This window comes from Saccostrea echinata, unplaced genomic scaffold, assembly GCF_033153115.1.
Source record: "Saccostrea echinata isolate AGI-Se365-2 ecotype Australia unplaced genomic scaffold, CSIRO_AGI_Sech_v1 ptg000030l, whole genome shotgun sequence".
Classification (NCBI taxonomy): Eukaryota; Metazoa; Mollusca; class Bivalvia; order Ostreida; family Ostreidae; genus Saccostrea; species Saccostrea echinata.
The window spans coordinates 2,327,501-2,339,906 of NW_026889779.1; the positions used below are offsets into that span (position 1 = coordinate 2,327,501).

The following is a 12,406-nucleotide window of genomic DNA, read 5'->3' on the forward strand; positions in this document are numbered from 1 at the left end:
ATAAACCTCTACAGATGAAACTTCACAAGTTTGAGTGACTCTAGAAACATAAATATTTATATAAAGACAGCTATACGATTGACACATCACAAGCAAGAACCATAACTTCAAACAGTGGCCCCATGTAACCTGTACAGAATAAATAAATATACATAGGTTTTGTTTTCACACTAGGATTCTGGATAAGTTAATGTTCACAGCAAGACAACACGATACTAAGGTTAAGGTTGAAGATAGTACAAACGATGCTTTATTTTTTTTTTCAAACATCTTGACTCATTTGTTTAAAAAAAAATCCTGTTACATGAATTTTTTTTTAGTCCAAGCAGCTCACCATGTCAGTTAAATACAACATGTTTTAAAATTAATTTCTGCCTATTCTTTAGCAATACTAATGAGATTCTATTTGATATAATGAAAAAAAAAAATACACTGCTAAGAGTAGAATATGTTCACAAATCTACATAAAGTACTTCTCAGACAATTTCAAATAAAAGTTGTGAACAAATTGGTTGGTTCACCAGTTACTTCGAGCTCTAAGGTTTTGTATAATTTAAGCAGTTTGAAAGCAGTACATGATGTACAAATAATTGGTTACACAAATGGTATAAAGTATATAATCATATTTCTCCTGGAAACAACAGTACTAAATATATTTCTGAAGGTTAAACTACTGGTACTAATACATTCACACTTTTTTTTTTAAAGGTTGGTTTATGTGAGGTAAAAGAAAAATTCTTTTTATGTCTTAAACACACAACATACAATAATTAAATATCACTAAGATTTCAGTAAAGCATCACTTTGTAGAGAGGAAGAATAGTCACCTTAATTCAGTTTAACAATTCACATGGTAAAACAATGACCAGAAAATTTAACTAATAATTTGAAAAAAATGCCACTAATATTTGTCACATAATCAGATATTACTTAAATCCTTTAAGAAGAAGTATGAAGGAATTCTCTCAATTTCTGCATGTGTACTATTATGAAAATGATTTTAAGATTTTGTTAAACATAAATGAAAATATTTTATCTTTAAAAAGTATTGATAAAATATCTTTTGAAAAATCTATGTTAAAACATGTTAAAAAAACAACACAAAGAAATATTTCCTGTTTTTAAAGATACTAGTATTGGTCTATTTCAATAAATTCACTTTTGCTGGGGAAGATTTCACAGTTTTAGCACGGTTAAGTAAGGGTTGCTACAACTTTATGACAAATTTGTTCATGGAGATCATCCAACTATCTACCCGTAGAAAAATCTGCCAATTTTTTTCATGACAGATCCTGGAAATTCTTTCAATATCAAAGCTATAATTATAAACATTAATAAATATTTTAAAATAATAACACTGCAAGCGAGTTCAATGAAACTGCTATCTACAGATTTAGTAAAACCTGCATATTAAATTCATTATAAGAAAATATATCATCCAACAGATTAACTGAAACTCGGAAAAAAAAATTAAAATGCCATCATAAATCCCTATTCCCAGTGGACGCCATCTCTCTTGCCTTTCAAAAGGTAAGTCTTCATATCTCCCTTTCCTTTTACTTGAATGGTTCCTCTATATTCAAATTCAAACACCTCTTCCAGAAGCTTGAGGCATGCCTCTGGTACCTGGATTCTGTCCTTGACCCCTGTAGAATACATACGGCTAGAGATGTTAACCGTGTCTCCCCAGATGTCATACAACAGCTTAGTTGTCCCTATCACACCTGCTGTGACCTCTCCATGATTGTACCCTATATTGAGTATAAAGTCAAAGTTAAACAAACTTTCATTGAATCTTTTCACTACCTCTTGCATTTCCATGGAAAACTCCATTAAAGCAAAGAGATGGGCATGGGGATGTTTGTTCTCCATTCTGGACTGTGTGTTGAGGCCAGAGGCAGCCATAAAGGTACTGGTGATAGTCTTTATTTTCTCCACATCCTTGAATCTATGTTGATTGAGCAAGTCTTCATAGTCACTTACTAGTTCATTTAACACTCTCAAATATTCTCTTCCCCCTTCATAAGACTCATCATAGAACTCATTAAAATTCACAATGGCAGCAAAAATGACTCCAACATCTTTGTGGTTCTTGGAGTACTGGCAATTCTCTCCTTTCAACTGTTCTGAGACATGCTTAGGGATAATGTTGTGAAGCAGCCAATCAGCTTGCTCCTTGTTCAGTTGCATTTGCTGTTTATTGGCTGATGCTTGTTTGTCTCCATGGTAGGACAATCTGTAACTGATTTCAAATTCTCTGTTCAGAAAGAAGACCAGAATGAGTAACAGAATGATGTCCAATATGATCTCAAACTGCAGAGGGTGATCTCCTGAAAACAGTGGTGGAACTACTGTAGCATCTGGGGCAATGGTTGTGACCATGGTAGTAATGCTTATATCTGTTGTATTGGAGTAACCAAAAGTTCCATTGACCATGGACTTTGTTCCAGAGTTATTTTTAAACACACAGAGCTGAACATACAACAAGACAAGAATAACAATTCCTGCAAGTGATGCTACAATGGACTTGACCCAGGAACTAATCATGTTGTAGTTACAGTAGTGCAGAAGAGCCATAACAATGCAGTAGCAGAAGAAATGGTCCTGTGAGAATGTGCTGATAGCAATTTCACATGACAGGTTGGAGTAGACAGCTAACACAGGGATACTGGTCACCACTGCTCCAATCAGGTTCCTGAAGTACCACCCAGACATCAGATGTGTGCAGCTAGGACAGGACTCCACCTTCCTCTCCTTGTATCTGACATCAGTGAATGCCTGGATGAGGCAGAGAATCTCAAGAATCAAGAAGATAATAAAGACGAGGATCCAGGGAATCTGTCTCTCAAAGATCAGGAAGCAACAGACAGAGGTGATACCAAAGACCATAAAAGCCACAATGATCTCCAGGAGGGCCTGGTAGCGGGGAGAGGAGACAGTGTTCTGATTTTGGGTGTCCTCCAGGTAGTGATCTCGGTAATCAGTCTCCATTTCTGGGGTGGTGAAGGCCAATGTAAGGGCATGGATGGGAGGTTTGTAGAAGAACTCCTGGTTTGTACTGTCTTCGTTGATCAGCTTGATGATCTGTTTGTCGTTCATGTATTTGCCATGTTCACCGTCTCTGGTCTCCTCCTCTGTAAACAAAATAAACTGAATTAATTGTAGCATACAGAAATAAAAAAACTGAAAGAAATACTTTAAATATTTGAACATTAATGCATTTCAAGTTCTTGGATTTTAAAAAGTAATACAGACTTATACTCCAATTATTCCATGTAGTTCTCAATGATTGTTCAATTAACATCTAGTTTAGAGTGAATTGTGTAATTTTTCCCAGAACTCAAGGAAAATGGGCTAAGGCTTCCCGAAACTCAATACCGTTCAATATTTCCAATCAAGTGTGTGAGTTTTTGAAGATACACTTGTATAAAAATGTGTTTGATCTTTGTATAAAAAATTGTATGCAAAAACAAAAATTATTCACTAAACTTATGAGCTTGATGTGAAATAAATTTGTTTCTGAGTAAAAAAATGAAAAGCTAAATATATAATATGAAATGAGAGAAAATTTGTTTTGTCAAAAAAGAAAACATCATCATTTCAACCTTTATATTGTGCAGTAATATTCTTAGCATTCAACTTATATGTAAATTAATGCAGATCACTATATTTTTGCGACACCTTATTTTCGTGAGTTAGCTATTTGGTATTTATAAGCGAGATAAAATTTTTGTGAGCTGAGGTTTCTGTTGTATATAATCCATAACAAAACAAATATATGAGTGAATAAAATTTTCATGAGCAGACAGATTCGCGTAATAACGAAAAATAAAGTTCTTACAAATAAAAAGTGATTTACAGTAATTTTCACGATGGCTTGCAACTCTTACAGGATAATTTCTCCAGAACAGCCTGAATTTTCTATGGGTGTATCCACAAGTCAAAAACTTCCTCAGAATAATCATTGTAATAATTTTCTCCTACATGATACTGGATTATTATTACACCATATGAGTCCTACAGGATCATAATTTACTACATACTGTAGACTGGCAAATATTGCCCCAAAAAGTTGGTAATGTTATAGAGGGAAAACAGTGTCTTACGCCGGTTGACCCCAGATTGATCCCGCAAAGGGAAATAACTTTCATAAATATGAAATTCGTCTATTATTACACCATATTAAGTCTTACAGGATCATAATTTAGTAAATACGGTATAATTTGTCTACTCCAGATTCTGAGTACTCTGAAATTTTGTCCATTTCGACCTTTTTTTTTTAGCAATTGTATTGTAAAAAATTCTGTGTAGTCTGAATACTGTCTATTCTGTATTCCATACCGCCATATTCAATTTCATCCCAACTGCTCATATTTCCTCTAATCTGGCCGCACAATATTACCTGAGTCACTTAAATGCAATTAACACCTGGCATCAAAGATGTGCTAATGAGTGTTACATAAGTGCCATGAGATGAACAGAAAGAAACCTGACATGGCCTATTTAAATCAATATAATTTAATTCTGGTTGTAACGCTGTATTTGATTGGATAAAAAAATTTACTTCATATCGTATAAAATGGGTTGCCTACGTCACGATGACTTGTGTCAAAAACGTATCAATCCGCCTGATGTTACTTTCAAATTTTGTACAAATTGAAGTCATTTTTTAAGGACAATCATCTTTTTTTCTTACACCTACTGAATGAAAATTAAATTATAAGGAATGAATTTAATAGTTACCCAATCTATATGGTATAAACTGGAACAGTTTACGCTTTTTTTATAAACTGCTTCGCGGTTTATAAAGCGTTAATTGCCCCAACCCAGTTTATACCGTATAAAATGGGTAGCTATTAAATTCATTCCTTTAATAAAATTAACGTTTAATTACAAGTGAATTTAAAAAAAAAAACTTACATATTTAAATTTAAATTGCTTTAACTCCATATCACACAGCATAACATAAAATCAATGACAATACATGTACACTAGTCTATTTACAAATCAAAATATAAATTGGGATCACCCTCAAACATCTTCAAAATGGCACCTTAACATTATAGATTTTGACTCCATTTACATTTCACGCTGAGATTCATTGACAAGTCCCAAACTTTGTGAACAAAAAAGAAAAACTGACGGTAAGTGACATGCATATTATTTTGAATAATTTCTGGACGCCAAAATTATTGAATGATTTTATCATTTAATTATATTTTGCCAACATATGCATCATACTTTTAAACAAAACAACAGAAATATATTGGAAATTTTCAGCATCCAGATTCTGTCTAATCTGGCCAATTTTTATGGAACTGGTGGTAATGAGTTTCGAAAATTATACTGTAGTTCCTACAAGATACTGGAGTATTACTACACCGTTTCAGTCCTACAAGTTCTTTACTACAAAATTAAGCTCCAACATGCTGGATGATTACACCATGTAAGTCCTACAGAATCATTATTACAAAAGTTCCTACATGACGCTAGATTATCATTACACTATGTAAGTCCTACAGGGTCATCAATACAGTATTTAGCTTCATGATATTGGATTATTAATAAACCATACAAGACCTATAGGATCATTATTGTATATACATGATGCTGGATTATTATTATACAGTGCAGGGTCTGCAGGATCATTATTACAAAATTAAGCCCTTACATCATACTAAATTATCTTTACACCATGTAAGTCCTACAGGATCATTCTTACAAAATTAAGCTCCTACATCATACTTCATTATTTTTACACCATTAAGTCCAACAGGATCATTCTTACAAAATCAAGCTCCTACATAATGATGAGTTATTATTTACCATGTATGTATTACAGCATCATTTTTACTATATAATCTGATTCAAATCAGATCCTCGATGCTCCTTTTTTAACGATATTTCGCTTACTAAGTGACATACCGTTAAAAAAGGAGCATAGAGGATCTGATTTTAATCAGATTGATGATATATAGTTCTGGATAATTATTACACCATACAGGTTCTACAAGATCATTATTACATAATTAAGTTACTACATAATTACAAAATTAGGCTTGTACATCATGCTGGATTATTATTATTCCATGTAAATTCCACAGGATCACCATACAGTATAAAGCTCATATATGCTGGATTATTATTACACCATATAAGTCCTACACGATCAACATAACAGTATAAAGCTTCTACATGATGCTGGATTATCATTATAACACTATATAAAAATCCTTTAGATTTAAGAGTTTATAAGATCCCTGACATTATTAGGATGAAACTTCCAATGTTTCTCCATTACAATATATAGCCAGGAAAAGATGTGAAGATTACTTTGCTTGTGACCTTGAACTTGTCAAAATGACTTTTTGTCAATGTCATGACACACTCTCAGGTCATGAACAATCTTTGTGTGAAGTATAAGCTTTCAATGTTTTACGTGACAAGATATAGTAAGGACAGGGATTATACATATATCTTTCTGCCAGTGACCTTGAACTTGCCTGAATGCTTTTAAAACAAGATCTAGACAATCCTCAGGACATAAGTAACCTTTGTTTCAAGTACGAGCTTCACTTTCATCCAATACAAAGTTAAGTTCTGTACACACAATTTTACAGACAGATTGAGAAACAGATGTATAAATGGACAAGGTAATTCCTATATAACTCCTTAAACGTTGTTTGTGGGGACATAAAAATACTTGCTATTAATCCTAAACATTTAAACTTATGGCTTATACTTTGGCCAAACTCTGGCAATTTTAATGGTTATTAAAATGAAAGACCTAGATAACCCCCCCCCCACCCTTTTCCCCATCTCCAAGATTTTGCTATCATTATGCATGGTAAAAACTGCACTCTATACATCACATATATACAAAAATATTTGTACTTTTCCATTGCCATTGTCTGGACACAAATGTATACCCCTCCATCTTATCAGTAACACTTCCAACAGTACTAGTGTATGATAAAAAATTCATTATTATTCTCTTGTATCATTTTTTACAAGATCATGATGAGCCCACAATCTTTACAGATGATAAGATTTAATGATTATATACATTGTTGCTAGTGACCTTTTTTGTTACTAATGATGCTGCTTTCTTTCGTGTCATTGGTCAGTTTTGTTTCTCCAGTTGTGATTCCCGAGGCATTTTTGATAAGTAAACTGGGATCAATGGTGACAAGTGTTTCAATTTTCCCTGTTTAATGCAATTACAGTGTTATTTAAAGTATACATGAACATCCTCTATTTTATCAACTATTTAGAAATAACTCGTAATGAAAACAAGTCTCTATAAATTCAATAAAATGTGTGTTGCTTAGGGTTTTCTGGTAGCAATTTGGAATTACTTAAAAATATTTGATAAATTACATGTCAGTATATACATTTTTCCTTAAAAATCAGAACTTCCAAAAGAAAGCAATTCTTATCAAAGACTAGCAACACTAGCAATCTAGTATCATTGGCAAGACTATGGGTAAAAAAAATACTTCTAACAATTAATCCGCTAGATCAACTGGGGTGAATTTCTCTTTCGCACAAATACACCATCTTAAATTACATATTTCATTCAATACTAATTTCTAATCCATTGACCTTGATGAGCTGAGCTTAGGATGAGTTCATGCATCGGACACAAACCTATATCAAATCTGAATGTCTCTGTGTTTTGATTTGTTTCTGTCTTAAAGCTGAATATTTAAACATTTTAAAGATGCTGATTTTTATTATCATTTGTGCTAAATGCCTTGAAGTGACATCACATTTGGAAATCATCAAGGGGGGGGGGGGGGGGGGATGTAACCAGAATTTTATGATTTTGCAAATATTTAGAGTTGTCTTTCTTTCATTAGACTTCAAGAGAATGAGTCCTGTTTGGGGTGAATTTTTTAATGATTGATAATTTTCTAAAATATTTCAAGAAATTTCATTTCAAAGTTTGTATTTTCTTATAGTTGTTTTTATTAAAAAGTTTATTTCAGTATATTAAATGCTTGGGACTTTGTCCACTGCACAGATGATTACTTCCTTATCAATATATGACAACTAGAAGTGGGCTCTCTTTATTGCAAACTAGAAGATCTACGATAACCCCCCAAGACCAAGGCGTGACTTTCTATATATTACAAGGCATTGCAAGGCCTAAGGTGATGCGATGCTACTAAAACCTCTCCACATTTGTGGCTAGATTAAGTCAATTTAATCGAGTTAATTTTTAAATGAAACAATATTTTCAATTCACTAATTTAAAAGCATTTCAGGTATCTTATTATGACATTTTTTTTGTCCAATGCATGGTTAATATTGTCCGATCCATAGTGAAATCTGGCTTATTCCAACAAAATCATTTTTTGATGATATTTTCTCAATATATCATAAAATTGTATCCCAATTTCATATCTTAATCACTCTTAATACATGTTAAGCTCCATTTTGATAATATTTAGTTGGTAGAGATATCGCTAGAACTTGTTCTTGGGTGTCTGATGCATGGTGAACTCATCCTACAACACAGCGGAAGAGTATGATGATTATGTTTTGGTATAACAGTTAACAAAAAGCATAAAGCTGCAAAGTTACGATACTGTTAAACCTTGTTATCTCAAACTCATTTGGGCCAAGAAAAGCTTTGAGGTATCAAAGGATTCAAGATAATGAGGTTAAAATACAAAAAAGAACAAGTGGTTGGGACTTCCAGCTCATTTTGATATATCTATGGTATTTGAGATATCAATTGCTCGCATTATCACCAGTGTTAGATAGGCCTGTCCAGTGTGAGACAGCAGTAAGAGATTTTTCTGTCATACTGTTTATAACTATGCTGCAAACTGTATTATTTTAAAACAATTATAGTATAAATAAAATGGGGGGGGGGGGGTACAAAAGGCACTATATACACTTTGAAAACTTAAACTTTTATTGAGGCATATGAAATTTTCATTATTTTTAGAAAAAACAATGGGTCAATTGAACATTTTACAATCAGAAACTCACAGAAAGATGTAAATAGGCTGCAGCATTTCAACTGAAATATTAATTTGTCATTGTTACAAATCTCAAACTTCACAAAACTCTCATTTTGAAACAGTATTATCAGCGCCTGTCTTGTTCCGCAGTGAAATGTGGCACAGCAACATTCCTTGACTTGACAACTTTTTCAGACAACTCTGTCATTCAACTCAAAACAGTCAGGTCAGGCCAACTTTAAACTGATGTTTGTTTGCCCTCTCCCGACTCAGGACGAAAAAAATTGGGTCGCTATGTAGGTAAGAGATTTTTTCTCTCAGAAAATTTCAATTTCAATGCTAAATTTTAAAATCTATTATCCAGAATACATAAAAAAAAAATAATTGCTTCCTGGAGGTTAAAAAAAGGTTTGAGTTGGGCCATTTTAGCCAGTCAGTGAAGAGAGGGCAGCCATACAATTTTTAAAGATAAGGTCTCTTACAATGTTTTTTCTCAGCTACGCCTTGTGATCAGCAATCTATGGGATTGATGTTTAATGGATGACAAGTAGAAAATAACAAACAAAACTTATCTGTCCACAAAACAAATCCCTGTCTTGACTCAGACTATAAAACAAGCTGCAAACACAATTGACCAAATGCAAATGACCCATTTATGACCTAAACATTCATCCTAATTTAAAAATTGTGGCAATATGAAATTTTTTAAATTTTATTTTATTGTTGATTTCAATTTTTAAAAATTTATTTTTCATTGAAAACAGTCTTTTTTCACTTCTTGGGTAGCACTATTTTAAGGTGCGGAAGGATAAATATGTTAAAGGACATTTTTTCATTCCTGATTATAATATTATGTAGACTCTACCATTTAAATGGATTGAAATTTAATTTCCAAGTTTACACATATTGTATAAACCATTCTTAGGTATGATTTCTTTGATGGTGTATTTAGATTTAAAACCCAATTCAAAATAAGAACTTAATTTTTTTTTAAGGTGATGATACGATAATAAATTAGTTAAGATAATGCAAGAAAAATAAACATTCATTATATACTTATGTAGAATAGTGAAATTCCACCAAGGGGCTAAGATTCACGGTTTAGGAGTCAGCAAAGACTCATTCTAGACTGTGATCTTGTCCAGTGAAATTTCACTATCTCACATTTGTAATAAGGAATGATTCTATAAGTTTGAGATACCAAAGTTCAACTGTACATATTTGCATGTTCCAGAGGGAAATGACTGAAATTTTAATGCAGTCATCATTTCTGAGGTGAGTCATTAAAACATTGCTCTCTCTAAATTAACTTCTACAGGGTGCCAGATAAAAACTTACTATCTTCTAGAAGAAAATAAAGCCATTAAACAGAGAGAAAGGTATAAAGTACATGGTATAGGTACATTAGGACAATATCAACAACACTAGCTGTGTTTGAGCACTATATACAAAAAGAAGAAGCTCAGCTAGCAATTAGAGTTGTCTATTATTGCTGGAAAATCTGACAAAACTTCATTTGTTTCTACTTATTTCATGAAAAAAATATGTTCAAACAATCATCAATTCTAGACTAAAATCCAGATTATAATCATCTCCATACTAAAGATCCAAATAATCATCAACTCAAATTGTGATTTCAAGTGAGGCCTACGAAAAGAATATTTGTTACTATAATAATGCTAAATATAAAAAGGGTCATTAGGTAGGATGTTGTTTTTATTTTTCATTACTTTTTAAAAGGCATAACTTGATATACATCTTGTTAAAAGACACTTTAAAGCTCTTTTTCCCTGGTCATAAAATCTCCCTCCCCCCCCCCCCCCCATCTTCACCACAGCTCTAAAAAGGGCTACTGAAATGTGTCTATACGACCTATAAAATTTATATTTGAAGGAAAATGTACAGAAATGTATTTTCTTGATGTTACAATAAAAAAAATATTTGTGTATAAAAGGCTAGGTTGGGTAACCATAAACAGACATTTTTTTTCTTAGGCCTGATCATCATTGTTTACTCTCCAAAACGTTGCTCTAGCACTAAGTTTTGAAGAAGTGCAGCACAACATTATTATAACTCTATGCACACACAGTTTTATAGCATAAATGCACAAAATTAAATATTTGTAGATAACTTTCCTAAAATCAATTTCCATGAAAAACATTTCCATGTAAATTGACCTTTGGGAAAGATTTAATATTTACATGGAATTGTTTTTTATGAAATGGCCTACCGATATTAGTGATAAATGTAGGCTGTTTAATTTTCGAGTTGAGTTATTATACCTCTATTGTTTTTGCACTATATTTCATCAATTTATTTGTTTTTGTTTAATCCCCAAATTTTACTTGCATTTTATATTAAAATTGTATGGTCTGAAAATGTTAAGTATTTTTTACCCATAGATATTATTGTCTAGGTCTGTTTATCACATGTTCAAATGTTGAAAAATATCCTTTCTAATTATCCTATGTCTTGTGCCTTAGTTGTAATTAAAAGAAATAATTCTTTGCTTACAAACAAAAGCTCTTGGGTATTCCGTGAAAAGATCTTTCAAGAAGGATCATGTGACATTTTGAAAGTATGACCAGGTTAAACATGTTTTTGTTTACTGGGTAGAATTTCATAGGTTAGCATCTATTTACTTCATACCATGTTCAATAATTTGATTATTCAATTAAGTAGATATTTGACCACTGCTCTTCTCTTGTGTCCTAATTCTGTCAAAATAATCTGTGATATCTCATGTTTACAATTGAAGTGAAACTATTTAGTGCACATGTGCATTATCAGCAGTCATTGTATTTATTGTGGAACCACAATTTTTTTTTAACCTTTCAATTTCTTTTTCTCTATGATAGATGCAAACCAGAGTGTGTAACTTTCAGAAAGTGAAAAACTTTAACACTGTAAACAAATGATGGTGGTTCATTATAATTATCTGAGATCAAGAAGATTGGATCATACAGCGATAAGAATTGTCCCTCAAAAAGTAGATGTTATTTTCATAGATCCACCTTTGAGATCGGTAAATCAGTGACAGTGTAGACGGAGCTTACATGGAGTGTAGCTTTTAACCTAGTCTGGGTAATCAATGGTTGTCAACAATCAATCAGTATTTATGGGTGGAGCTTACTTAGATGGAGTGTAGCCTATACCTTAGTCTGGGTAATCAATGGCTGTCAACTATCAAGCAATATTTATGGGTGGTGAGTGTAGCCTACACCTTAGCCTGGGTAATCACTAGCTGTCAACAATCAATGAGTGACATTGTGGGTGGAGCCTTTACTCAAAGTTACCTATTGTACAAGTGTAGTATCATTGACTCTGGTTCCCATAATCAGACCTATTTCTCTCTTCACTTCAACAAATAGATCTATCTTGGGAAAAAGAATCTTGTTAAGTCTTTAAGTAATATGTTCCAACTATGTGCT

The 12,406-nt window shown here is 32.6% G+C and overlaps 1 protein-coding gene across 1 annotated transcript in view; it reads right to left on the reverse strand.

The window, feature by feature from the left end:
• Window positions 1–12,406, reverse strand: part of LOC133197096 (adenylate cyclase type 9-like) — a 34,414-nt gene that overhangs the window by 1,278 nt on the left and 20,730 nt on the right. Inside the window, exon 6 of the mRNA XM_061332938.1 lies at window positions 1–3,134. This exon is cut by the window's left edge and continues 1,278 nt beyond it. Within this exon, the coding sequence (XP_061188922.1) occupies window positions 1,492–3,134 (1,643 nt within the window). The 3' untranslated portion in view covers window positions 1–1,491. The remainder of the gene's footprint in view (window positions 3,135–12,406) is intronic.